The following is a 27,828-nucleotide window of genomic DNA, read 5'->3' as shown; positions in this document are numbered from 1 at the left end:
AATTCATGAAAAAGAACAAAACTCTTCAAACGCAGCCATTGGGGGAGGGGGGCAGCTTTCTCGGGGTTCCCCTGGGGCTCTGTCCGTCCCCATCCCCCTCCCCCGGCACCCGGGATCGGCCCAGCCCGTCGGATTTCCGCACGGTTCCCGAGGCACAAGGACCGGCCGCGGCCGAGTCCCAGCGCCAGGGGCTCTGAGGCCACCTGGGTCCCGGGTTCGAGCCCAGCGGCGCCGGCGCCAGGCACCACAATGCAGATTAAGGCACCGCACGGGGCCAAGCAAGGTGCCGGACGCCTGCAGATTTGGGCATCTTGGAGGCCTGCCCCGCCCCCTGCGGGTGGGCCCAGCGCAGATTATGTGGGGCAGCCTTTCTGCCCCCCTTTGCTCTGTGTTGGCACGTATGCGCCTTAGTGTCTAGGGAGGAAAGGTGGAGCCGGGCCAGCTGCTGGGCTGCCCCCAGGAACCATGCAACTGGGGGGGGCGGGGGGAGCGTCCGCTGTTCCCTGCCCCACCCCAGGCTGGCTGGGTGCCCCCCTGGCTTCCTGCTGTAACAGGAACAGGAGCTGGGGTGCTGGGGGGGAAGGGGGCGCATCCCGCCCTGGGGGAGCTCGGCCATTAAAGTCGGATCTCCCGGCCCAGGCCCGAGACCCCCCAACCTTGATAAGGTGGCTTGGGGCAGGGGTGCAGAGGCGCTTAAATTGTTCTCAGCTGGGGGCGGGGGGAGGGTTACTATTTAACTTGCCAGGCCCTGACCATTCTTCACCCCAGCTGGAACGTGGAAATGAAAACACCTAACAGGTGTCCACCCCTCCCCCCTGCCCAGAATGGACTGGGGGGGGAGATGAACCCCACACACACACCCAGCATAACTCACCCATTGCCCCCTCTACAAACCCCTTGGCCAGAGCTGCCTTCTCCCTCCAACTCCCCCCCCCCTCGTCTGCTTCTCTCGCTACTACACAACTCACTCGCGCATGCAACAGGAACATCACTGATTGTCAGCTGCATAAGAGCTATTTTCTCCAAGGGGCAGGGCAGGCCAACCCCCAGCCCAGGAGGGTTAGGACTGGGGTGAGGGGCAGGGGTTCTGAAGAAGGGGAGACTAGCAGGGATGGGGGGCCCGGTATGTCCCTCGGAGAAGGGACTGGCCTGTCTGTTTCACAGTCTATCCAATGTAACAGATATTGGGGGGAGGGCAGGATTGTGCCAGCCGGGGGGGGGGGTCTATCCAGTGGGGCAGGGGGAGGGTTTAGCACCATCTGGGGGGGAAGGAATCACAGCGGAGCATTTCACAAAGGGGGGGGACGTTGTTTTGAGAACGTGCGGATAAGTCTAAAGTGCCTGGTACCTTTAAGAGCTTGGTCTCCAGGTAAAAGAGATTTGGGAGTCAGGGATCTGGGGGGTGGGGGTGGGGGGCGGCGTTATGGTTTATTGCACTTGTCCTGCCTCCTGCTATGGGGTGCGTGGGGGTCCGGGAAGGGCTGGGATGTGCATAGAAATGAGATCCCCATCTGCAGCAAGGGCAGCACCAGCTCTGCCCCGCCCCCGCCCCCGCCCCCGAAAAGCCACCACCCAGCACCCCCCTCTCGGGAAGAAGGGGGGCAATCCAGCCACGCCCAGAATCCAACCAACCCCCCCGCAACCTTGTCCACCGAGGTAGGTGGGTGCGGCATGGGGCCCCGTCCTCCTGTGGCCCGTGCCGACCAGCTGTTCCTACCGCGGTGAAGAGCAGCGGGTGTGGGTGGGGGGGGGTTGTGTGTTGCCAATTGGCTGTTCCCCCCCGTGCACGGATCCCAGTGGGGGGGGCGGGGAGGTCACCACGACGGCAGGGTGGGGTCTGCTGGCACGGTCTGGAACGCAGGCAGTGAAGGCACTGTGTATCCCGCAGGGCGGACAGGGCCGAGCCGGTGCCGGGTCCCCTCGGGCTGTAGGCGCGTGGGACGGGTGGACACAGAGTGGAGTCCGGAAGCACAAGACGTCACTGGTGACGCAGAAAAGCGGCACGAGGCTTTTGGAAGGGGGGCCAGGGCCGAGTCCAGAGTCCTGACCCAGGCGAGTCCACGCACGTAGCATCTAATAGGAAAGGACAGAGGCCGGAGCAGAGACCACAAATCCCCCCAGTCCAAGCTGGAGTCCAACACGAGCAGCAATCCCGTCCGGCAAAGCTCAAGCAGGGAGAAGATTAAGGATCCTAGAGGTTTCCTGGAGCTGCGTCCTGGCACGGAGTTCGTGGCCAACCTATCCCCTGCCCAAAATCCCGCCAGCCAGTGCACGATGCAGTATATCTCCCGCCTCATCCTCCCGTTGGAAAGTCACGGATTCCTGCTAGGTTCGTCTCATTAGATCCTGGTTTTTTTTAGTGTTTCTTTTTTCTTTTTTTTTGGACTTTTTCCTTTTTTATAAAACCCAGGAGAAAAAAAAGCAAAAAACAATAAAATCAACGGTGGGGTTTTTTTGTAGGTTTTTGTGGCGGTTTTTTTCCTTTTCTTTTAAAGCAACCCCTCCCCCCGGAAAAAATTCTTTCTCCTACAGTGGCATTCAGGCGTGGAAAAGCGTCCGGAGGGGAGCGAAGAAATGGGCGGAATCGGTCGGGGAGCAGTACAACCAAAACCCCCTCGAAATAAAATTGTTGAAACGTTGCATATTTTTCCTTTAAAAAAAAAAAAAGAGAAGAAAAGAAAAAGGAAGGAACGAAAAAGTAACCCTTAACTGACAAAAGAAAACGACGATTGTCCCAGAGATTTGAATCTGCAGCCTCTCCACGCCGGGGCAGCCAGATCCACCCTCTCCTTAAAGAACCACCCAAATAAAAAAGGGTTTCTTCAAAAACAACCACCAAAAATAAACCACACACATTTTTTTTCCTCATATTAAAATAGGCCTCAGTCCATCTGTCCGTCCGTGTGGAGTGGATCTGGTGACCCAGCCCCCCCATTCCACCGCTTTGGTTCCTTGGTGAGCAGAGTCTATTGCCGTTTTTTTTGTTTGTGTTTTTTTTTTTTACAAAACTGTTTTCTTTGCAAAAGAAAGAAACGAACGAAGAAAAAAAAATTGGATTCGACCTTCTAGATGCAGCACAAATCAAAGAGGAGGTGGCGATCTCCCTCGGGGCGAGAGCTCGGAGCAGAGACGCCTGGTCCAGCTGAAGAGGGAGAGAACGGTTCACTGATATAGGGGTTTGCAAGGAGCAGAGGGGACAGGCCCCATGTCCCATTCCCCACCCTCGGAGCCAGCCAGTCCCCTGCCCTGGGGCCAGATCAGAGCCGGTGCTCCCTACAGGAGAAAGGCCCCGTACCCCATTCCCCACCCCCTGAGCCAGCCAGTCCCCTGCCCTGGGGCCAGATCAGAGCCGGTGCTCCCTACAGGAGAAAGGCCCCGTACCCCGTTCCCCACCAGCCAGTCTCCTACCCTGGGGCCGGATTGGGGCCTGTGCCACCAAGAGGGACAGGCTCTCATTCCCTGACACACACCCCCAGCCCTTACCTGCAGTTACTTGCTGTACTGATAGGAGTAGGCAGCGTGATCTGACGGAGACTCGACAGCCACTTGGCTCTGCTGGCCGCTGTTCTCCTGAAAGGCAGGAGGTTAGGGGGGTGGGGTGACCCTGGCCCGGCCTCCCCGCCTGGCCCCCACACCCCTATCCTGACCAGCCTCGGTAGCAAACAGGAGGCCTGGAGAGGAGACACAGCAGCAAGTGGTGCTGCGAGATGCTCTTCGCTTCCAGCCAATGCCCCGTGCTGACCTGATGCCAGCTGGAGACAGGCGCACTTCCTGTCCTAGCCTGCCAGGGCAAGGCTGCTGCGTTGGCTGTTCAACAGCTGTCATACCCCACCCCAGAGGTAGCTGCATTTTAATGCTGAGTGAGTGATCCCCCAGTTCCTTAGTGCTGCATCAGCTGTCCAGCAGCTGCCACGTCCCACCCCAGAGGTGGCTGCATTTCAGAGGCTTGGCCGGTTAGCAAGGCAGAGGGGTGAAGGGGAGATTAGAACCCACGACACACAGGACTTCCACCCCCCAGCTGACAGATGTGGCAGGGGCTTGCCCCTCCGGCTCTGCCCCCAGCCTGGAACAGGGCTCTTACCTCAACTGAGATGCTGGAGGAAGGCACGGGCGTGTACTGAGGGATGTAAGCTCCTTGCATAGCTGCTGCCGCTGGCATGTACTGGGGAGGAGAGAGGAGAGGTCAGAGGGCGGCTGGTGCCCAAAGGAGGCCAGGCCGGGGCCCTGGTGCCGGCGGACGGGGGCCTTACCGTGCCAGTGCTACTGAGGGAGAGGTGGCCCAACTGCTGGGTGAGGGGGCCCATCATGGAGGCGGGCTGGATGGAAATGGTGTGGTCCATGGTCGGCGTCAGCACCGTCCCCTGCGGCAGAGGAGAGTGGTTGGAGAGCGGCCGGGGGGGCTGGGAGGAGAGGGACCTGGCAACGGCCAATCAGCATAGGGCCAGGGGCGGAGCCTAGGGCCACGGGAGCTGGTACGGCCAATCAGCACAGGGCCAGGGGCGGAGCCTAGGGCCACGGGACCTGGCAACAGCCAATCAGCATAGGGCCAGGGGCGGAGCCTAGGGCCACGGGAGCTGGTACGGCCAATCAGCACAGGGCCAGGGGCGGAGCCTAGGGCCACGGGACCTGGCAACAGCCAATCAGCATAGGGCCAGGGGCGGAGCCTAGGGCCACGGGACCTGGCAACAGCCAATCAGCATAGGGCCGGAGACGGAGCCTGGGGCCACAGGAGCTGGGAACAGCCAATCAGCACAGGGCCGGAGGCGGAGCCTAGGGCCACGGGAGCTGGTACGGCCAATCAGCACAGGGCCAGAGGCGGAGCCTAGGGCCACGGGAGCTGGTATAGCCAATCAGCACAGGGCCAGGGGCCACGGGAGCTGGTACGGCCAATCAGCACAGGGATGGGGGCGGAGCCTAGGACCACAGGAGCTGGTATGGCCAATCAGCACAGAGATGGGGGCGGAGCCTAGGGCCAGCTGAGACCCTGGCACCAGAAAGGCCCTTTCCCCGGTGGGACGGCTGTACAGGAAATGATGTCGGAGACCAAGCGAGGGACAGGAAGTGATGCGTAAAGTCAGTCTGTATCATTTCCTGTTGGCAATGAAATCCCTGTGTGCCACAGGAAGTGACGCATTTGAAGCTGCTTCCCCTGGGCCCCCCCTACCCCCCCCTTGGGCCCGGAGACACCCCGAGGGGGGGGGCGGGGGCCGGGCCTCACCGTGGGCTGCATGAGGTACGACTGATGGTGCATCCAGGACGGGCTGTGAACCTGCAGGCGAAGAGGGGTGTCAGCGGGGTCCCTGGGCCCGGCCGGGGGGGGGTCACACCTCGACGGCCCCCCCAGCCCCCGACACAGCCCCCCAGCCAGGGGATCTCACCCTAACATGGCCCCCCATCCCCCGACACGGCCCCCCAGCCCCCGACACGGCCCCCCAGCCAGGGGATCTCACCCTAACATGGCCCCCCAGCCCCCGACACGGCCCCCCAGCCAGGGGATCTCACCCTAACATGGCCCCCCAGCCCCCGACACGGCCCCCCAGCCAGGGGATCTCACCCCAACATGGCCCCCCATCCCCCGACACGGCCCCCCAGCCAGGGGATCTCACCCCAACATGGCCCCCCAGACCCCGACACGGCCCCCCAGCCAGGGGATCACACCCTAACATGGCCCCCCAGCCCCCGACATGCCCCCCCAGCCCCCGACACGGCCCCCCAGCCAGGGGATCTCACCCTAACATGGCCCCCCAGCCCCCGACACGGCCCCCCAGCCAGGGGATCTCACCCTAACATGGCCCCCCAGCCCCCGACACGGCCCCCCAGCCAGGGGATCTCACCCTAACATGGCCCCCCAGCCCCCGACACGGCCCCCCAGCCCCCGACACGGCCCCCCAGCCAGGGGATCTCACCCTAACATGGCCCCCCAGCCCCCGACACGGCCCCCCAGCCAGGGGATCACACCCTAACATGGCCCCCCAGCCCCCGACACGGCCCCCCAGCCCCCGACACGGCCCCCCAGCCAGGGGATCTCACCCTAACATGGCCCCCCAGCCCCCGACACGGCCCCCCAGCCAGGGGATCCCACTCCAACATGGCCCCCCAGCCCCCAACACAGCCCCCCAGCCAGGGGATCTCACCCCAACACGGCCCCCCAGCCAGGGGATCTCACCCCAACACGGCCCCCCAGCCCCCTTCCCCCCCCGCCGGAAGCTCCTTGGCCAGGCCCCCGGCAGGCGCCCCCCCCCCCCCCACCGCGCTGGTACCTGGTAGGAGGACATGGGTGATGGGAGGTAAGGGGCGAGCGTGGTCTGAGCAATCATCCTATTGGGCGCCAGGCTGTAGGGGGTCGGGTAGAACCTGTGAGGGGAGGAGGGTGCCGGGCGTCACGGGGTTAAACTCCACTGTGGGATGCACAGAAAGGAAGTGCCCCCCCCCCAGCACACATAGAGGGAATTGGGGGGGGAAGGACACAGGGACTCACCCGTTCTGCAGAGCCGTGGTGGGGTCATAGGTCAAGGTCATGCCGCTCTGTGGGGACACAACGCCTGGCTCAGGCCTGCCCAGGAGCGCAGCCCCCGCCCTTCCCGGCTGCAGGAACCCCCCCTCCTGCCACCACAACCCCCAAGGCAGCCACTGCCCTGCCACAGCATCTCACCCCCCCCCAAGAAGGGGCGAATCAGCCCCCCACACCCATCCATGTCTCCCCCCGCAGCTGGCAGAGACACCCCCCCCCGCCAGCTCGTGGGTTGGGGGCACACTAGAGTTGCCAACTTTCTAGTTGCACAAAACCCGAACACCCTTGCCCCGCCCCTACCCTGAGGCCCCGCCCCTTCTCTGAGGCCCCGCCCCTGCCCTGAGTCCCCGCCCCTCACTCATTCCAGCCCCCCTCCCTTGGTCGCTTGCTCTTCCCCACCCTCCCTCACTGTCACTGGGCTGGGGCAGAGAGCGGGGGCGAGGGCTCTGGGGTGGGGCTGGATAAGGGGGTTGGAGTGCGGAAGGAGGGAGTTAGGGGCTGGGAGGGGGGTTCCGACGTGGGGCAGGGAATTCGGGCTCCAGACAGGCGGCGCGCGCTGCCCATGACCGCAGGTGCCGCCCCCGCAGCTCCCATTGGCCGCAGTTCCCAGCCAATCAGAGCAGTGGAGCCAGCGCTGGGGGTGTGGGCAGCACGCAGAGCTTCCCTGATGGCCCCTGCGCCCAGGAGCCGGACGTGCCGGCGGCTTCCAGGGAGCTGCGCGGTGCCAGGGCAGGAGGGGAGGTAAGGCCTTAGCCCCGCTGCGCCGCTGACGGCCCGGTCGACGGTGCTGAGCGGAGCCGCCAGGGTCCCTTTTCGACCGGGCGCTCGGGTTGAAAACCGGGCGCCTGGCAAGCCTGGGGCACACAGCTGTACCCCTCGAGAAGGGACCCTGCAGCCCCTCCTCCACCCAGGGCCAGAGAGCGGCTGGGGGCCCCAGGCTGGGCGGGGGGCCGATTCCCACCCCCAGGGAGCCGGTCTCACCGAGTCGCCGTCCCGCGGCCAGGCCCGCCCGTTCTGCACGTATTTCCCCTGCGGCTGGCGCTTCTTCTGCCCCCCGTCGGCAAACTTGCAAAGCAGCGGATCTGAGGGGGCTGCCCATGGACAGAGGCAGGCGTCAATCCCGACCCGCAGCCCCCCGGCTAGCCCAGCCCCGGGCTCCCCACACACTCTGCTGGGGACCCCCAATCCCGACCCGCAGCCCCCCGGCTAGCCCAGCCCTGGGCTCCCCACACACTCTGCTGGGGGCCCCCAATCCCGACCCACAGCCCCCCGGCTAGGCCAGCCCCGGGCTCCCCACACACTCTGCTGGGGGCCCCCAATCCCGACCCACAGCCCCCCGGCTAGCCCAGCCCCAGGCTCCCCACACACTCTGCTGGGGGCCCCCAATCCCGACCCACAGCCCCCCGGCTAGCCCAGCCCCGGGCTCCCCACACACTCTGCTGGGGGCCCCCAATCCTGACCCACAGCCCCCCGGCTAGCCCAGCCCCGGGCTCCCCTCACACTCTGCTGGGGGCCCCCAATCCCGACCCACAGCCCCCCGGCTAGCCCAGCCCCGGGCTCCCCACACACTCTGCTGGGGGCGCCCAATCCCGACCCACAGCCCCCCGGCTAGCCCAGCCCCGGGCTCCCCACACACTCTGCTGGGGGCCCCCAATCCCGACCCACAGCCCCCCGGCTAGCCCAGCCCCAGGCTCCCCACACACTCTGCTGGGGGCCCCCAATCCTGACCCACAGCCCCCCGGCTAGCCCAGCCCCGGGCTCCCCACACACTCTGCTGGGGGCCCCCCCTGCTCCCAACCCATGGCCCCCCTGCTAGCCCAGCCCCGGGCTCCCCACACACTCTGCTGGGGGCCCCCCCTGCTCCCGACCCATGGCCCCCCTGCTAGCCCAGCCCTGGGCTCCCCACACACTCTGCTGGGGGCCCCCAATCCCGACCCACAGCCCCCCGGCTAGCCCAGCCCCGGGCTCCCCACACACTCTGCTGGGGGCCCCCAATCCCGACCCACAGCCCCCCGGCTAGCCCAGCCCCGGGCTCCCCACACACTCTGCTGGGGGCCCCCAATCCCGACCCACAGCCCCCCCTGCTAGCCCAGCCCTGGGCTCCCCACACACTCTGCTGGGGGCCCCCAATCCCGACCCGCAGCCCCCCTGCTAGCCCAGCCCTGGGCTCCCCACACACTCTGCTGGGGGCCCCCAATCCCGACCCACAGCCCCCCAGCTAGCCCAGCCCCGGGCTCCCCACACACTCTGCTGGGGGCCCCCAAACCCGACCCGCAGCCCCCCGGCTAGCCCAGCCCCGGGCTCCCCACACACTCTGCTGGGGGCCCCCCCTGCTCCTGACCCATGGCCCCCCGGCTAGCCCAGCCCCAGGCTCCCCACACACTCTGCTGGGGGCCCCCAATCCCGACCCGCAGCCCCCCGGCTAGCCCAGCCCCGGGCTCCCCACACACTCTGCTGGGGGCCCCAATCCCGACCCACAGCCCCCCCTGCTCCCGACCCATGGCCCCCCGGCTAGCCCAGCCCTGGGCTCCCCACACAGTCTGCTGGGGCCCCCCAATGCTGACCCGCAGCCCCCCATGCTCCCGACCCATGGCCCCCTGGCTAACCCAGCCCCAGGCTCCCCCCACACTCTGCTGGGGGCCCCCAATCCCGACCCACAGCCCCTCTGCTTCTGACCTGCAGCCTCCCTTGCTAGCCCAGCCCTGGGCTCCCCACACACTCTGCTGAGGCCCCCCTGCTCCTGACCCACGGCCCCCTGCTAGCCTAGCCCTGGGCTCCCCTCCGCAGCTCTGCCGGGACCCCTCACTCCCAACCCACAGCCCCCTGCTTTCCCCATTGTTCCCGAGTTCGGCCTGGCAGGAACCCCAGAAGGAAAGGGAAGGGTCCCAGCTCCCTGGAGAGTCATTATACCAGCCCCTGCCCGGCTCCCGCTGCCCGGGTTCCCCCTTGGGTGCCCCACCGCGAGGCCCTGCCGCCCACCTGGGATCCCCGGGGGGGTCTTGATGTATTTCCCGTTGAAGTGGGTGATGATGGCTTCGCACTTTTCTGTGGACTCCATTCTGTGGGGGGAGAGAAGGCCTGAGCCCAGCGCCAACCACCCCCTCCCCCTCCAACATCCCCATGCCGACAACCCCCCGCCCCAACACCCCCCCCCGGGTGCCCCGGCGGGGGGCTCTGACCTGGCGAAGCCGACGCCGCGGCTGGTGCCGTTGGGGTCGCGCAGGACGCGGGTGGAGATCACCTGCCCGAAGGGTTTCAGCATCCCCTCCAGCTCCTGCTCGTCCACGCTGAGCGGCAGGTTGGAGATGTACAGGTTCGTGGGGTCCTGCTCCTGTTGCTATGGAGACACGGCAGTGAGGGGCTGCCCAGCGCCCCCCAAAGGGGTCTCCCCTCCCCGGAAATTGGCCTCTGTGTGGGGAATTACCGCCTCCTCCCCTGCCCTATGGGGCTGCGGCTGCGTGAGGGGCACTGGCAGCTGCAGGGCGAGTCACAAACCTACACGGGGCGGGGGGGACGACACCCCAGGGTGGGGGGGGCTCGGGGGAAGGGACCTCCTACAGCTGGAACCATTAACCCTTTCAGTGCTTGAGCAGGAGGTCCGACACCCCCAGCAACTTCTCTCTCCCCCCCCCCAGTGACCCCCCCATCTCTGTGCGGGCAGGGGGCATCCGGGGCCCTTACCTTCGCCATCTGGGCCTGCACCCCGCTGGCCTTCAGCGCCGTCACGGCCTTCTGCGCCGCCGTGGGGCTGTCGAAATCGACAAAGCCGTAGCCTGGGAGAGAAGGGGGGGGCTGTGAGGGGAGGGCAGGGAGGGAGGGGGACCCAGCAGCCTCAGGCCAGAGCCTGTGTGTTGGATATTTAGGATCTTGCGGTTTGTCTCAAAGCCCTTTATGGGATTTTTTGCTTCCGACCACCCTGCGACCCCTCACCCAGCACTGGGAGGGGGCCCTTTTGGGGTGGGGGTGGGGTATAGGGGGACCCCTCACCCGGCATAGAGATGCGGCTGGCTCTGGGGTGGGGCGCAGGGGCGGGGTATACGGGGACCCCTCACACGGCACTGGGAGGGGGCCTCGCATAGAGATGCGGCTGGCTCTGGGGTGGGGCGCAGGGGCGGGGTATACGGGGACCCCTCACCCGGCATAGAGATGCGGCTGGCTCTGGGGTGGGGCGCAGGGGCTGGGTATATGGGGACCCCTCACCCGGCATAGAGATGCGGCTGGCTCTGGGGTGGGGCGCAGGGGCGGAGTAAACGGGGACCCCTCACCCGGCATAGAGATGCAGCTGGCTCTGGGGTGGGGTGCAGGGGCTGGGTATACGGGGCCCCCTCGCCCAGCACGGAGATGCGGCTGGCTCTGGGGTGGGGCGCAGGGGCGGGGTATACGGGGACCCCTCACCCGGCATAGAGATGCGGCTGGCTCTGGGGTGGGGCGCAGGGGCTGGGTATACGGGGGCCCCTCGCCCAGCACGGAGATGCGGCTGGCTCTGGGGTGGGGCGCAGGGGCTGGGTATACGGGGCCCCCTCGCCCAGCACGGAGATGCGGCTGGCTCTGGGGTGGGGCGCAGGGGCAAGTTATACAGGGACCCGTCACCTGGCGCTCAGATGTAGCTGGCTCTGGGGTGAGGCGCAGGGGCTGGGTATATGGGGACCCTTTGCTGGAATTTATCCAGAGCCCAGACTACTGGGGAAAGCAGCAGGGGGGTTCCCAGGGACCCTGCCCTGGCGCCGCTGGGGGGCAGCAGGCCTCACCTTTGCACTTGTTGGTCGTCTTGTCCAGGATGGCTTTCGTGGAAACAATTTTGCCATATCTGGTGGGGGAGGGAGAGATGCCAAAGAGAGGAGTTACAGTGGGAATGGGGCAGAGCGGCCAGCGGGACCCATAACGGGGCATCCCACAGCGCCTGCCACCCCCAAACCTCACCCGGCGCTGAGAGGCGGCTGCCTCTGGGGTGGGGCAGGGGGCTGTTTAACAGCCACGTTGGTTTGGGCAGAGAAGTGAAGGCGAATCCTGCAGCCAGGGTGGGGGTAGGGGGCAGAGCTCTGGGGGCTTTAGTGAACTTGGGGCAAATGCCCATTGGTGCCAGCTAAGAAAGATCCACCAGTTGGGAAAGGGTTAAATGAGGAATTCCCAGGGGGCAGCGGCCCCACAGAGCAGCTGCAAAGCCAGGGGTGGGGCAGGCTGGGGATCCCCAGCGGAGCAGTTCCCAGAGCCCCCCCTCCAGCACTGGGGGTCATGCGATTTCCCCTCCCCCAGGATGCAGCAGCCTGAGCCCCACCCCACCCCAAGGCAGGGAAGGAAACAGCCCATCCCCCCCTCCGGGTCAGCCTGGCCGGATTTCCTGGCGGGGAGGGACCGAGACAGGCAGGGTAGGGGAGGAAATCCGACCAGCCCAAAGGCAGGGTAGGGAACGTGGCAGAGGCCCATGGCCCTGGACAGACACTACCTATGGAAATGGATGGTGGGGAAACTGAGGCAGAGGGGGAAAGGGGGAGCGATTTCCCCTAGGGTCCAGAGCCAGCCAACGGCACAGGTGGGAAGAGAACCCAGGAGTCCTGGTTTCCATCCCCTCCTCCCCCTTCACTCTAACCACTAGCCTCCGCTCCCCTCCCGTTTCACCTTTCCCCGTGCCTCAGTTTCCCCAACTAGCGAGGCGGAATTAACCCTTCACAAACCGCACGGGAGCCGGCAACCCCGAGCAACCCAAGGGGGCGAAGCCGCGTCACAGCAGGAGGCACCAGGGCCTGGAAAATCAGGGTGCGATGGAGACGTGGAAACATCCCCGAATCCTGACCCAGCCCTGAAGGAGTTACCGCCCCCCCCCCAGCTGAGAGCAGCTCCCGGAGCCCCTCCCCCCGCAAATTCCTGATCCGAACTGCCTGGGCCTGCCAGGGCTGCCGCGGGCTCTGGGCCGCTTCCAGCATTCCCGGCCGGGGTGAGCTGAGGTTACGGCAGCAACCGCCCCCCCTCCCCCCCAACGCCGGCTCCTGGGCTGCTGCGGGGCCAGATCCACCCTCCATGGGCTGCCCAGCCCCCCCACATCCCCCAGAGCCCCTCATGTCCCCCCACCCCCGGCCAAGGCAGAGCCCCAGTCCCTGCTGGGCGCCTGACTCACCCAAAATGGGGTGATGGCCCCACACCGCTGGGTCAGATCCCAGCTTATCAGGAGTTCTGGCAGAGCTGGGGGGAGCCCAGGGCTGGGCTGGGCTGGGCTGGCAGGGGCTGCGGGTCGGGAGTGAGGGGCACCGGAGGCGCTGGGGGTAGCCCAGGGGGCTGGGGGGGGTCTCCGGCTCTGTTCGGAGCCCCAGGCGGAAGCAGCATCTGGAGGGGACGAGCCCCGGGGCCGTGGCCGCATCTCAGGCTCTGGCTAAGGTCTAAAGGCGCGTCCAGGGCACCCCATGTGCCCATGTGGGACACCCCCATCTCCCCCCCCATGTCAGATCCCCCCATCTCCTGCCCCCCCGTGGGACACCCCCATCTCCTGTCCCCCATGTCAGATCCCCCCCACATGGGACACCCCCCATCTCCTGCCCCCCCCACGTGGGACACCCCCCATCTCCTGCCCCCCCATGGGACACCCCCATCTCCTGCCCCCCATGTCAGATCCCCCCCCACATGGGACACCCCCCCATCTCCTGTCCCCCCCATGTGGGACACCCCCCATCTCCTGACCCCACGTCGGACACCCTCCATCCCCCATTTCTGTGCCCTACCGGGAGGGATGTGTCAGCCCCCCAGATGCCCCCGGGGTGGAGCCCTCCCGCAGGGGTTCAGACCCCCCCCCGCCCGCCCGCCCGACCCCCCCCCGGCGTACGGCTGGCACAGCTTGACGAGGTCCTGGTCGGTGGTGCCCGGGTGCAGGCCCCGGATGTACAGGTTGGTTTTGCTCAGCTGGTCCCCGCCTCCCCCGCCGCCGCTGCTGCTGTTGTTGTTGCTGCTGCTGGGACTCGGGGGCGCCATCTGCTGGGCCACTGACACATAAGGCTGCTGGGAGACAAGAGGGGGCGGAGCTGGTGAGCAGGGGGCGGAGCTCCCGAGGGACATTGGTGGGGGCGGTGGGATCCAAAGCTCACGTTCCCCCTCCGGCTCGTTGAATCTTTCCTCCTGCCCCGGCCCACTTTCCTAACCCCCAGGGATCTCAGGGAGCAACAGAGAGCGGCTACCTGCCTGCTGCTCAGCGGGGAGGGGAGAGGGATGGGGTGGCAGGCTGGGGACAGCGGACAGTCAGCAAAGGGAGCTTCCACTGAACCGAGGCCTGATTGTAACAGGTCCTTGGGACATGCAGCCACCTCTGGGGAGGAGCATGGCAGGGGGAGGGGGGAATGTAGGGCTGAGATGCCCTCACTAAGTCCTGTAACGCCAACAGGGGGGCGGGCAGGGCTGTGGGTTTCAGGGACCAGCACAGGCACCAACTCTGGGGGTGCTCCGGGGCTGGAGCACCCACAGAAAAAAAATAGTGGGTGCCCCGCGATCAGCTGTTCAGCGGCCTGCAGGAGGTGCTGGGGGGAGGGAGAGAACTCGGAGGAGCGGGGGTGGGGGCAGGGGGTGGGGCAGAGCAGGGAGTGGGGTCAGGGGTTCGGGGCAGAACGGGGGTCAGCGCCTACACGGGCCAGTTTAAACCCTCCTAGGTACAGTCAGTGGCATGAGGCCTGGCGGGAGTCCGGGGGGAGCTGAGTCTGAGGGGGTCGAACCTGAGGCTTCACCCCCCAAAGCATCCCCACACTCTGGCTAGGGCTTCATCACGGGACCCCAACTGCTGAAGGCCCAACTGCCTGCCCCCTCCCGGCCTCATGGGTCCTGGCGCAAATGCCTGGGGGTGATTCCCGCCTTTCCCCCCCCCCGATATGTACACACATGCCCCGCCCCCCAGGAGAGGCAGCAAAAATCCCAGCGCTGCCACCAGCCGAGCAGCAAACTCCAACCAATCAGAATGCAGCACGCAAACAAGCTGAAGCCAGCCATGTGGCCACTGGCTGAGTTAACAGTGACATCACAATGAGCCGGCCAATGAGGAAAGCGGCTCAAAACAGCTTTAATATTGTTCTTCAGTGGCGGGGGGGGGAGTCATGACCTGGCACATCGAACCCAGGACCTGGAGCCTCACCCCCTCCACACCCCCAGAGACCTGCTGACGGTGCCCCTCACTCCCGACCCGCAGCCCCCTGCTAGCCCAGCCCTGGGCTCCTCACGCCCTACTCCCCCTCTTTGGTTGTCAGGACTCCTGGATTCTGATCCCAGCTCTGCCATGGCCCCGCCATGCGACCCCAGAGGAGTCCCTTCCCCCACCCATGCCTCAGTTTCCCCAACTGCCCTGCTGCCTGGGCTGGGGTCGTGCTGCTCGCCAAGCGCTGCAGGGGTATGTTATTAGCACGGCCCTCGGCCGGCCGGGCGTGCTGGCTCCTCGGGGTTATCTCCCGGCGCAGGATGGAGCAGGGAGGGAGGAAGCTGACTCAGCCGCAGTGGAGGTTCCTCTGCGGAAATCCAGCCGGATTCCTCCAGGGTCGCAGCCCCAGGTTCCAAAGCACCCACCTGCCCCCGGCCAGGCCTTTAACCTGCCAGCCCCGCCCGCCACAGAGCACCAGGCAGCGCTCGCCCCCAGGGGGCGCTCTGGATGCTCGTGGAACAAGCAACCATGTAAGACGCCCACCACCCTGCACAGCAGCGCCAGCTGAGAGGCTAAGGGATGGGGCCAAGGTCACGCAGGGTGTCAGTGGCAGAGTCCAGAATAGGAGCCAGGAGCCCGGGCTCCCAGCCACCGGCCCACGTGCTCCTTGGGGTTCCGGTGACTGGTTGGCCGCTGCCCTGCCCCCACCAGGACAGAGCCACAGGGATGTCTGTCACCCGCCTGGCAGCGCCTGGGGCAGGGGGGGAGTCCGGGGGGGGAGAAGCAGGAATACACACCCACCCACACCCCGCTGAACCGCAGGCCCTGTGTTCAGTTCAGCCACAGGGTGAGCAGAGGCGGGGAAATGTGCCCCCCCCCCGGCTCCCACATGCCTGGAACCAACCCCGACTCCAGCCTGTAGGGAGGGCTCAGACCCTAACCCCTGGGCTCCTGTCAAAGCCCTTCGCAGCTGGACCCCATCCCCCACCCCAGACCCCGCAGGGCAGGATGTGCACTGGGGGATGGAAGGGAGGGGCCGTGCGATGCATGAGGAGAGCCACAGGGCCCGAATGCTTGTGCCCCAGCGTGCGAGGGGCGTGCAATGCACTTGCGGGGCTGGGCACAGCAACTCCCTGCTCCCCAGGCTGGGCTGTGATTTGCTGAGTGAGGTCACCAGGGCGGCGGGGTGGGGGGGAATCCGCTTCGCCCTGTGTGGGCGTCACTCCACATTGCAAAACCGCTGCAGCATTCAGGAAGGGCTGGCTCAGAGCTCAGGAGAGGCCCAGGGCTGGGATAGCAGGGGCTGCGGGGCGGGAGTGAGGGGCACCGGCAGAGCTGGGTGGGGAAGCCCAGGGCTGGGCTAGCAGGGGCTGCAGGTCGGGAGTGAGGGGCACCGGCAGAGCTGGGGGAGCCCAGGGCTGGGCTGGCAGGGGCTGTGGGTCGGGAGTGAGGGGCACCGGCAGAGCTGGGGGAGCCCAGGGCTGGGCTGGCAGGGGCTGCAGGTCGGGAGTGAGGAGCACCGGCAGAGCTGGGGGGGAGCCCAGGGCAGGGCTGGCTGGCAGGGGTGGGTCGGGAGTGAGGGGCACCGGCAGAGCTGGGGGAGCCCAGGGCTGGGCTGGCAGGGGGCTGTGGGTCGGGAGTGAGGGGCACCGGCAGAGCTGGGGGGGGGAGCCCAGGGCTGGGCTGGCAGGGGGCTGCGGGACGGGAGTGAGGGGCACCGGCAGAGCTGCGGGGGGAGCCCAGGGCTGGGCTGGCAGGGGGCTGCGGGTCGGGAGTGAGGGGCACCGGCAGAGCTGGGGGGGGGGAGCCCAGGGCTGGGCTGGCAGGGGGCTGCAGGTCAGGAGTGAGGGGCACCGGCAGAGCTGGGGGAGCCCAGGGCTGGGCTGGCAGGGGCTGTGGGTCGGGAGTGAGGGGCACCGGCAGAGCTGGGGGAGCCCAGGGCTGGGCTGGCAGGGGCTGTGGGTCGGGAGTGAGGGTCACCGGCAGAGCTGGGGGGGAGCCCAGGGCTGGGCTGGCAGGGGGCTGCAGGTCGCGAGTGAGGGGCATCGGCCCCTCCCTGCCTCCACCGCAGCCCTGTCCCTGCCCTCTCAGCCCTTCGCTCTCACACAGACTCTGGCTGCTCCTGGGCCCATTCGAACCCTGTGGTCAGAGCTGCTCTTGGCCAGCAGGAGCCTGTGTCGGGCCAGGTCTGCCCAGCGCCCAAGGCTGAGCCCACGGGAATGGTACCAGCCTGGGCCCAGGGGCTGAGACGCAGCCAGGCAGCTCCCCACGGGATCCACCTCTGCAGCAGCCGGCTCCCTGCTCCCTGACGGCAGCGGCACGGGGGGCTGGTCCAATGCGCCTCCCTAGGCAGCCGGCACCAGCCCGACCCGGCCTGGGAGCCTCTCTGGGGAGCGGGACACTGACAGACGCGGAGTTGGAGCTCACCCCAAAATCTGCAGGGCCAGCGTGGGTGAGGCACCGAGCATCGGGGCCTCACAACAGCTACAAGTCTAGAACTCAGCCCCCCCTGCCCCGAAAGCCCCCAGCCCCACTGAGTTAACGGGGGACTCTCCAGTAGCACAAAGCAGTATGGGGTGTATGGGCCACACATGAGCAGTTCTTGTGCCATCCAGCAGAGGGCAACGCTCCTGTGCTCCTTGTGGGGCAGGGATAGCTCAGTGGTTTGAGCATTGGCCTGCTAAACCCAGGGTTGTGAGTTCAATCCTTGAGGGGGCCACTTAGGGATCTGGGGTAAAAATTGGTCCTGCTAGTGAAGGCAGGGGGCTGGACTCGATGACCCCTCGGGGTCCCTTCCAGCTCTAGGAGAGAGGTACATCTCCACCGGCTCATCAGGGAGCTCACAGCCCTTGGCAAATACTAATCTATCAACTCCTCCTTGTGAGACACTGCTGGGGAAACTGAGGCACGGGATGGGATGGGAGGTGGGGCCAGGGGGAGCAGAGTCGCCTTCACAAAACCAGAGGCAGAAATGAGTCTCTCTCGGGACACTAGGGGGGGCCCCAAACTGAACAGGATCAGGGCCAGCGCCGGGGATCTGGGACGGGAAAGGGGCCCAGACAGGGTGAAACTAAACCAGGTCCGGGAAACGCTCGCTTGAATTTCCCTGACACCCGTTTCCTCGTTTGAAGCTTTCCCAATGCACAGGAGAAGGTGAACAGTTTCCTGAGCAGGCCTGGGAGCCAGGACTCCCGGGTTCTCACCCCACTTTGCTGCAGGATCTTGAGCAAGACATCTCCGTGCCTCAGTTTCCCACACACACACCCCCAGGTCCGAGAGCCTGTCCCAAGGATTTCTGCAGCCAGCCCATACCTTGTGGTTGAGCTACACCCAATCCTTGCGACAGCCCCACCTCAAGGTACAGCCTTCCAAGAGACGGAGAAACCCCACATGCCTCGGGCAGCGGGTCCAAGGATCAGTTCCCCTCCCTGTTCACCACTTGGGCCCTACGTCTAGTCAGGATGGTTCTGGCTTCACCTCCAGCCACCGGCTCCTGCTCTGCCTTGGCCGCCGAGCCTGGAGGGCGGAACAAACCCCGGCTCGGCCCAGCCAGCCGCGAGGGGCAGGACGCGGCTCTCCAGGCAGGTCCACACAGGCATGAAAAGAAACACGCTTAAAGCACGTGACTTGGCTCCAGCCACGTTCTCGGCATCATGTGTCAACATGGTTATTCCGGGAGGGTGGACGGGCCGCGAGCGCCTCTCCCCTGCGCTGCTCATTTCGCTCGCGGGCGGCGTTAGCGGAGCACACGGGTTGGCTTCAGAGAAGCCCAGGTGGTAGGTCGGGGCTGCGGCAGAGAGGCGGGCGGAGAGGGCTGCCGGGGAGCTGGCTGAGCTGGTAGTTAAAGGGGGATGGGGGGGGCCCTGTGGGACGTGCAAAGGGACATGGTGCAGCGGGCTAGTTTCACCCACTGGGGGGCAAGGGATTGTCAAAGGGCCCAGGGGAGTTAGGTGCCAGACTCCTGTTGTGTGCCTAACTCCCTTACCCAAATGCCGCCCTTAGACCCCTCTTGCAGCGCCGTCCCCATGAAGCCGACCGGACTCTGCATCTGGGGAGACCCCTGACGGCAGCAGGTCTCCCCCGGACCAGAGATGCTGCGCGCCCAGGGCGACAGGGAGCGTTAGAGGTGGGTGGGGTTGGAGGAATGTCGGTGGGATTGAGAGCAATGGAGAGGGCGGGTTTGGTGAAGCGAACGGTGGCAGAACCGTGTTCCGAAGGAGGGACGTGCCAGGACTCCTGGGTTCTCCCCAGCTCCAGGAGCAAGGCGGGTTCAGGGGCCTGGCTGTGAGGCTCCCTGGGTTCTTCTCCCGGCAACACCACGGCCCCAGCCTGCGACCTCAGGCAAGTCCCCGCGCTGTCCATGTCTCTCCGGACTGGAAGCTCTCTGGGGCAGGGACCCTACGTGCAGCGCCTGGCGCGGCAAGCGCTCAGGCTGCTACCGCAATACGCCCAGGGAAGGCGCGTCAGCCGGACAGAGAGCAGGAAACGGCGCAGCTTCCGCACCAAAGCCGCTCCCGCATTCGTCAACCACACCAGGGAAAACGCCGGTTTGTGGCGACCGAAACGTTCCGTGTAAACGCGCCGGTTTCGATGCCGCGGGTTCCCGGGCGCCAGGGTGGGATTTCAGGTCAGAACCAGAGACCCGCCTCTGCCCCGGAATAGCCAGCAGCCCAGTGATCAGAGCATGGCGGAGCTGGGAACCCCGATGCCACTCCCTGTTCCGCCTGACGCAGATGTCGCTATCCCAGGCGAGGGCCCTGACCACCAGGCCGTGGGGCCAGCATGTAATTATTACACAGAGTGGAACAGCTCCAAGCCGGCAGCTGGAGAGAGGGACCCTGACTCTAGCCTGGTGGAACCCTAACCGGGATTGTGCCGGCGAGATTTTCAGTTTTCCTCTGAAAATCCAAGCCTGAGACAGTAAGAACGTGCTCACCAAATGCAGGGTTCTGCAAGGAACAATCATCCCCTTGCCTTGGGTTCTTGGCACGCCCCAAGGCGCGTGGAATGGAACGATCTGAAGTATGTTTGTACCGCACCGAGCACAGCTGGGGCTGGGTCCAGGCCTGGGACTCGGAGGTACTAATTACTTTTCCACCTTGGGGGTTTTTTTTTTAAAAAAAAGGTCGGGTCTCCACGTGTTGCCAATGCTCAGGATCTTATCATGAGTCTCACAATATCTGGTGTTTCTCTGAAAGACCCAGCTCCAGAGGCCAGAGGGTCGGGCGAAAATCTCGGCTTTAATTGGCGGGGGGGGGTAAATTTCTAGCCCTCCTGGTTGCAGGGAAAAGCTTGAAAATGTGACCTGAGTGTGATCCCAAAGGCTCGGCCACGAGGAGGCGCCGAAGAAGAATCGGTATAAAATCTGATTTTCAAGCCAAACTCGTGATTTTGAGAGCTCAGGGTTGGCCCCTCCCAGGTGAAAACAGACTGGTCAGTGTCACACTTGCTTAGAGTCAGTTTTAGCCAATTTCACTGAGGAAGGCCGGGGGTTGTGGGGAAGGCTCAGTCCTGGGCTGGGAGGCCGGCGATCTACGGACAATTCTTGGTCCTGCCACCACCTCACGGCAGCGCCGTGCCTCAGTTTCCCCAGCTGCGAAACAGCGCCGACGCTGACCTCCTTCGCAAAGCACTTGGAGACACGAGAATGAGGGGGGCGGTTGTCGTCGTTATTAAAATGCTGTTTCTGGAGGAACCATTTGTACTGAGCGAAAGTTTGGTCAACGCCTCCAAGAATTTAAAAACAAAACCCCGACACAAAACTCACAAACGCGGGAGCCCAGATTTACTTTGACTGGTCAGAAAACCGAGATCATTGTGAAAGCCACCGCTCCGGTCTGCATTCACCCACCAGCTCCTGCAATGACACTTGGATGACTCAGTCACAGAGGGACAGGAACCTCCAGTGATGCTAAACTTGGCCTGCAGGAGAATTGTCCTCCTGCTCTCTCCCCTTCTCCCCCCGCCACAGGAAATGGTTGGTGACATCACTAATTATCACAACAACACATGCCTGGGCAGTGATGCCAGCTGGGTGGGGCTGATACCATGACATTCCTCAATGCATTTTTTGTCCTTCTAGTGCTACCTACATTTGCAAAGATTTATTTCGTTCCCGGATGGGCTGAAGCTGCCGCTAGGCCGTGGGGCTGCAGGGCAGTGGTGGGTCACGGTGCCCAGCACCCACCGTCTGAGCTGGGTTCTCAAAAGGGCTCAGGTGCCAGGACGCAATGCCAGGGAGCGGGTGCTGGGCCGCCTAGAGGCTACCGTAATCCACCTAATAAATCACGTAAAGCGCCCGGCTCATGGGGCCTTGACTGGAGCACCGGGGTGCTACCGTATTACCCCTCATTAATAATGATATTACCCGAGTAACATCCCACCCCACAACTCCCATTGCGACGCTCTCTCCGAGCCCCTTTTGAAAAGCCCGACCACCTCGCTGGGATCTTTGCAAGCTCCAGGCCCGATCTGTGGGTGCCAGGCCTTCGGGAAGCTTGGCCTGGTTGACGTATCCCCAGCGCCCCGTTTCACGCACATGTTTAAACCCCCCCCCCAAAAAAAAGCTCATGGCGCGTCTCAGGAGCGGGAACTGAGGCATGTGGGGAAATTGGTGCAGGATCGAGGTTTATCGGCCAATTTTTTTTTTAAACTAACAGAAACATTGAAAACTGTCAGGTATAAAACAAACAGCACCGAGCGCCGCTCCCACAGCACGTGACCGAGGGCGGGTGGGATCATTAACCCCATTTCACAGATGCAGAAGTTGAGGCACAGAGCAAGAAGTGACTTGCCCAGGATGCTAGAACCAGGCTGCCTGGATACGAGGCCGTGCTTTACCACTAGGCCACACAGCCTCCCTGTTGCCCAGATTTCCATATGGACACCTACACGGCCATGTTGTAATTATTCTGCTCAGAACTGGGGTCCCCTCCGGCACCCCAACACTGCAGTTCCTTTTTCAGGCGTGGGCCTTGCCAGCTCAGACCCAGAGACCCTAGTCTGGCCTCCTGCGTGTCCAGAACCCCACCCGTAACGCCTGTAACAGACCCCGAACCTCTGGCTGAGTCACTGACTTCCTCAGACTCCAAGTTACGGAGAATCCACCACTGACACTAGCTGAAACCTGCAAGTGATCCGTGCCCCACGCTGCAGAGGAAGGCGAAAACCACCCAGGGCCTCTGCCAATCTGACCGGGGCGGAAATTCCTTCCCGACCCCAAATCTGGCGATCAGTTAGTCCCTGAGCACGTGGGTGAGACCCACCAGCCAGACCCCCGGGAACGAATTCTCTGTCGTAGCTCAGAGCCCTCCCCAGCCAGTGTCCCGTCCCCGGCCGGCCGGCGGGCGGAGATACTTGCTAGTAGTCGCAGATCGGCTGCTGTCCCTTCAGACCGTCCCCTCCAAGGACTCGGCAAGCTCAGTCGTGAAGCCAGTTAGGGTTTGTGCCCCCCTGGGCAGGCCACTCGCTCCGGTGACCCAGAGGGGGCTGCTCCGGTACCTAGTGACCCGTTCGCATTCGCCTCACAGGAGCCGGTCAGGGCCCCGCTGACCCCAGGCAGCTCACGAGCCAAAGGCTACGGGGTCGGGGGGTTCATTTCAAAGCTAACGAGAGGGGCTGGTTCTTTAAATCATCATGTCAAATATCTCCGGGGCCGGCGCTGCCTCTTCCCAGAGATCTGCCAGCCCACGCCCAGCGCCCGTGAATGGGATTCCTGGGTGCTACCGTAAGAGACCTAAATAATGTACAGCACCAAGCGCCATGGGGCTCTGGCCGTGAATGGGGCTCCTGGGTGCTACCGTAATAGACCTAAATAATGTACAGCACCAAGCGCCATGGGGCCTGGCCCGTGAATGGGGCTCCTGGGTGCTACCGTAATAGACCTAAATAATGTACAGCACCAAGCGCCATGGGGCCTGGCCCGTGAATGGGGCTCCTGAGTGCTAATGTAAAAGACCTAAATAATGTACAGCACCAAGCACCATGGGGCCCTGGCCTGTGAATGGGGCTCCTGGGTGCTACCGTAATAGACCTAAATAATGTACAGCACCAAGCGCCATGGGGCCTGGCCCGTGAATGGGGCTCCTGAGTGCTACCGTAATAGACCTAAATAATGTACAGCACCAAGCGCCATGGGGCCCTGGCCTGTGAATGGGGCTCCTGGGTGCTACCGTAATAGACCTAAATAATGTACAGCGCCAAGCGCCATGGGGCCCTGGCCCGTGAATGGGGCTCCTGGGTGCTACCGTAATAGACCTAAATAATGTACAGCACCAAACACCATGGGGCCCTGGCCTGTGAATGGGGCTCCTGGGTGCTACCGTAATAGACCTAAATAATGTACAGCGCCATGGGCCCTGGCCCATGACTGGGGTTCTTAGGTACGTCTACCCTGCACACTAAAGGCCGGGCTCTGACTCAGGTTTGAGCCAAGCCCCACTTCCATCCACACACAAATCAGTCTGGCCCTGGCCAGCAAGCGCTCAGGACCCAGGTCCTAGGACCTGCTGGAGCAGCGGGCGCGGTGGGGAGAACCGAATCTCACGGTGATTTAGGCCCCAGCTCCGTCGTTTCGCGGTGTGGACGCAGACCCGAGACAGAGACGTGGCCCCAGCGGCGTGGCTGGGAGCCGCGAGGCCAGCGAGTGTTAACCCAGGCTGGCGATGCAGTGTGGACGGACGACCGAGCCGGGAATCCACGGAGCCGGGTTCCCAAGCAGTGCGGACGTCCCAGGAGGCGCCAGGAGGGCAGAGAGAGGTAAGAACCGGGGCTCAGGACTCAGACGGGCCGTTTACACAGCTCCTGAGCCCGCGGGGCTGTCACAGGCAGGGAGGATACAGCTCCTGGAGGGGTCACGCTCTAGAAGTGAGGAACCGCAGGAGAATGAGAGGGAGACGCGCCCCAGAACAGGAGCGGGGGGCCAGGACCTCGCCTGGGAGGGGGAGACGCAGGGCCACAGCCGAGGGCCTGTCTACACGTCCCGTGCTGTGCGGGTGCAGCTGCGGTGCGTAGCGGAGACGCTACCTGCCCCAATGGGAGATCGGCACAGTGAATTCACCTCCGCGAGAGGCGGGAGCTGTGTTGCTCGGAGAAGCGCTCCGGCCACACAGCGCTGTCTACACTAGGGTGGTCTAACTGCGTCGCTCGGGGTGTCTGGGCTAACAGGCGGGTTCTTACATCGTCCTCTAAAGCATCTGGTGCTGGCCCCTGTCGGAGACAGGACACTAGGTGGCCCTGGAGTCTGAGCTGAGTTCCTGTCCAGTCGAGATATTAGTTCTAGCTCGACCACAAGATATGGGCTGGGTGCAGGAACGGCAAGATCCTTTGGCCTGTGCGAGGCAGGAGGTCAGATGGGATTATCTGGCCTTAAAAGTCTATGAAGCTATTAGTCACGGTGCTTTTACGTAGCAACTAGAAACTCCCCGCCCGGATCAGAGCCTCATCAACGTGGCCTGCCCAAAACCAAACCAAACCGTCCCAGCCACGGGACCCCCTGAAATACGCAAAATCAACGACATGTCGCACCCCAAGAAATGGCCCAAATCACAGAGTTCCCCGCAGAGTATTTCCACTCGCTCGCGATGAGTAACTCAGACAGTCAGCAAATTATGAGGCAAAAATTCCCCTAACTTCAGGGGAGACGTATTCTGACTCTCCGCGTCCCCGGCAGTGTTGCAGACATCGGGGGCGGGGCTGGTTTGTGGCTGAGAACTGCCCATGTGGGGTGGACCCGTGTCCCACTGCGTCCCACAATCCCAGATCCCGACTGGAAACCCAGATCTACAAAATCCCCGGACCACGCGCTCCCACCCAGCGGCTCCTCCGCAAACGCACGCACCACTCCAATGGCCGTGCGGTGGGGTGTGCCACAAACTCACCCACCTTGTCGCTCCCCCCCGACCGTCACCCCCAGACTCACCAGTACGACACGCGCACGACCATCGCACGCGCGCCAACACAGACACACTACAGCAAATTCACCAGCATGTCAACAAACTCACCGGCTCGCACGTCAATACGGCAACTATGTCACAGGTGCACATCCAGACGCTGCTGCCCCAAATACACAGCCCGACCCGCACCGGCAGTTACAGGGCGACAAGCCGGGCGCACAAAGACAGACACCCCAACACGTGCCGACACGCCCCGCAAACCCCCGCCGACAGAAGAGGCCGGCGCAAGAAGACCGCGGACAACACGCGCTGATCCCCCAGACTCGCGCACACACTCCCCCGGAGAAAGTCCAGTGGCTTGGAAAGTGACAGATCTCGCACCCACAAAGGAATGATTTTAAACGTGTTCAGCTGGCTTCTCGGAGCTCTTCACTTTGCATTCGCAGCCTGACTCGGCAGCGGACCCTGGGAGGGGGGCGGGGGGGACACACTCGGGGGGGTGGCGGGGCCCATCAGTCGTGGCTTCTGGTCGGGGAGTTCAGCCTGGCTGCCTGGCGCTGCAGACTCATCTCCAACGCTCAGGACGTTAATGTCACGGGGACAAGGGGTGGTCTGCAGAAGGGAGACTGAAAGGGGAGGGAGAGGTCTGGATTACAGAGCCATCCATCTGGGTGTAATCTAGGGTCCGGGGTGGGGGAATCGAAGAACACAGAGTGGAGGGGTATTGGAGGCCCCCGGGTGCTGCATGGATCCTGCCCCATGGGACAGAGAGACTCCCGCTGTTACCCCCGTGATAACAGGACACCAGGGATCTGCCCCCCCGGCAGGGCCACCGGGGTGGCGCTGTGGGAGAAGGGGCTTGTGAAGGGCAGAGGGTCTCGCTAGGATTCAGAGACATGAGAATTCACCCGCCTGCCCCCATGGTGCCACTCTGCAGACAGGGAAACTGAGGCACAGAGGCTTGTCCCCCCCAAGGTCACACCGCCAGCCAGCCCGTGGCAGAGCTGGGCCGAGAACCCAGGAGTCCTGGCTCCCCCCTCCCCAAACCCCACTGGGTTAACCCCCAGGCTACACTCCCTTCCCAGAGCTGGGGAGAGAACCCAGGAGTCCTGGCTCCCAGCCCCCCCACACACACCACTAGCCTATGCTCTCTTCCCCGAGCCAGGCATAGAACCCAGGAGTCCTGGCTCCCAGCCACCCCCCACTCCAACCCACCAGCCCCCACTCCAACATCCAAACCCAAAGTCTAATCCCAGCAAGACCCTAAACCCCCCTAACTCTGACCCCAACGCCCAATAACCCCCCCTCCGCGTTCTGCCCGGCCCGAGACCCCCCCAGGTAGCCCCAGAGCCAGCCACAGCCCGAGGGAGGTGGGGAGCAGCCGGGGTCCCCCCGCCCTTGGCACCCACGTGCCTCCCTCCCTGGGAATCTGGTGCCAGGCCTGGCCTGGGAGATTCACCCACCGATCCACCCCCTCCCCCCGGAACACGGGGACCCCCCACCCCGCGAACCCCGAGGTGGAGATCAGTTCCCCCCCGCCCCCCCACCTCAGCCCACCCCCACACTCCGGGGTGGGGGGCGCAGCCCGGGAGCGGGGGGGGGGCGGAAAAGCGATTCTCCTGCCTACACTTGGTGCAGCAGCAGCGCGGGGGGGGCAGAACTTCACCCTGGGGGGGGGACACGGAGGGGGGGGGCAGCGCCCTGAACTTCCCCGCGCACAAAGGCAAACTCGGGCCGGGCCCCGCGGCTCCCGGGGGGTGCAGGGAGCGGGGGGGAGGGGGACCCCCCCACTTCTCCTCTCCGGGGGGGGGTGCAAGGGCGGGGGGGGGGGCCGGACGCAGCCGCTTTTCCTACCTTCTTGCTGGTTTTATTGTAGCCGAAGGTGGCGATGGCGGCCCGCGGCTGGACGGAAAGTAACATTTTCCTCCCGAGCGCTACGGGCCTGGGAACGGGGCGGGGGGGGCGCGGGCGGGGGGGGGGCCGGGGCTGCTGGCTGACGTCACGCCCAGGGAAGCCAGGCTGGAATCCAGGCCCGGGATGACAACTTTCTACTGGGTCCTAGCGCCCGCGGAGGGAGCTGCGCCCGCGCGAGGGAGGGAGGGGCCGGTTCTCCTCCCCCACGGGGCCCCAGGGGCCCACTGAGGAGCCTTCTAGTCTGACCTCCTGCCCAGCCCCGGGCCCGGGGTGGGGGGGCCCTGAAATAACGCCGGCCCCGGGGGGCCACCCGCCCAAGGAATCGGTAGCCGCTGGGGCGTGGTGGCTGGGGCCGTGCAGAAGGGGTTGGGGTTGGTGGGGGTGGGTGTTGCCCTGGTTTCGGCTTTAGGAGAGTCGAGGGGAGAAACCAGCATCCGCCCCCCCCGCCGCCGCCGCCACCGCGCCAGGCGCTGCACGCACCCAGCCGCGGGAGGTCAGGCCTAGCCCCGGCCCCGGCCCGGCAGCAGGGTGCGAAGGAAGGAGCAGGCCGGCGTTCGGGGTGCTGGGCCCGACGCCCTGTCTCCAGCCGGCTGCCCCCACCCCCCGGGCAGGCCCAGACACCCCCCCCGGCCAGGCCTTCACCCCTGCTCCAGCCGGCCCCCCACGTGCGCCCAGCCCCTCGGCCCCATTCCTGACAGGCCTTGGGGCCAGCACTGACTGGCAGGGGAAAGTGCCCCCTACTGAGACCCCCCCCATCTCCCAGCCATGTGCTTCCCGACAAAGAAGCCCTGGGCAGGGTGTCACCTGGGGCCTGTTGAGGGGCGGGTGGGTGCAGGCCAGCACCCCCTGGTGGCCAACACTGGGGGGGTTAGGCAGAGGGTAGCCCCAGCCTAACATCTCCGGGGGCAGGGGCATGGTCTCCAGCTGGGGGGATATTCCTGGCAGGAACGGGGCCACCCCCACCCTAGGAGCCGTGCGAGCCGGTCTCAGCGTCGCCCCCTCTGGGCTGGGTCGTGCCGCGCTGCCCTCGCTGGGTGTTACCTTGTGTGTCTTTCACTGCGGGATGGGGAGCGCTCGGGGGCCACGGGGCCCCCTGCTCTCCGTAGCCGGGGATCACAAGGCCCCACCCAGGCCCAGGCACCCAGAGCCGTGGTGCCCCTCCTGAGGGCTCATGGTCCCACCTCCAGCAGCTCCCTTTGCCAAGGATCCGGCTGCAGCCATCAGCAGCCCCTGGAGTTGAGGGAGGGGTTGATCTACGGACCAGATCCCCCTCCCCACTTCTCAGGAATAACCTGGTCAGCCCAGCACCCATCGCCCTGAGTCTCCTTCAGGCTCACTCTGGGCTCAGCTCCAGTCCCGGCTGTCCCCAGTCCAGAGCTCCCATACCACCCCCTTCCTCCCCCCACATC

The 27,828-nt window shown here is 64.9% G+C and overlaps 1 protein-coding gene across 4 annotated transcripts; it reads right to left on the bottom strand.

Moving 5' to 3' along the window:
- Window positions 1-46: 46 nt before the first annotated feature.
- RBMS2 (RNA binding motif single stranded interacting protein 2) lies at window positions 47-26,460 on the bottom strand. 4 transcript variants are annotated; one of them, XM_044995523.1, is made up of 14 exons: window positions 26,360-26,460; window positions 13,323-13,492; window positions 11,260-11,318; window positions 10,193-10,284; window positions 9,691-9,848; window positions 9,491-9,570; window positions 7,493-7,602; window positions 6,479-6,525; window positions 6,261-6,354; window positions 5,219-5,269; window positions 4,251-4,361; window positions 4,082-4,162; window positions 3,484-3,570; window positions 47-3,142 (listed from the first exon to the last, which is right to left on the bottom strand). In XM_044995523.1, exons 1-13 carry the CDS (start codon window positions 26,423-26,425, stop codon window positions 3,490-3,492), a joined length of 1,200 nt encoding a protein of 399 aa, XP_044851458.1. In that variant the 5' UTR covers window positions 26,426-26,460; the 3' UTR covers window positions 47-3,142; window positions 3,484-3,489. The 4 variants fall into 4 exon arrangements, with proteins under 4 accessions (XP_044851458.1, XP_044851457.1, XP_044851459.1 ...); XM_044995522.1 differs by having other exon boundaries at window positions 13,323-13,495; window positions 26,360-26,456; XM_044995524.1 differs by lacking the exon at window positions 26,360-26,460 and adding an exon at window positions 14,363-14,446 and having other exon boundaries at window positions 13,323-13,495.
- Between the last annotated feature and the right edge of the window lie 1,368 nt (window positions 26,461-27,828).

This window comes from Mauremys mutica, chromosome 20, assembly GCF_020497125.1.
Source record: "Mauremys mutica isolate MM-2020 ecotype Southern chromosome 20, ASM2049712v1, whole genome shotgun sequence".
Lineage (NCBI taxonomy): Eukaryota > Metazoa > Chordata > Testudines > Geoemydidae > Mauremys > Mauremys mutica.
This window is presented reverse-complemented; position numbering and strand designations above follow the sequence as displayed.

Excerpts from the sequence above, each read along its gene's own strand:
- RBMS2 (XM_044995522.1), bottom strand. The coding sequence starts at position 26,425 with ATGTTACTTTCCGTCCAGCCGCGGGCCGCCATCGCCACCTTCGGCTAC. Across the intron at positions 7,603-9,490 it reads GACCCCCCCGGGGATCCCAG|CCCCCTCAGATCCGCTGCTT; the intron begins GTGGGCGGCAGG and ends GTCCATGGGCAG. Across the intron at positions 4,163-4,250 it reads CCCTCAGTAGCACTGGCACG|TACATGCCAGCGGCAGCAGC; the intron begins GTAAGGCCCCCG and ends TCTCCTCCCCAG.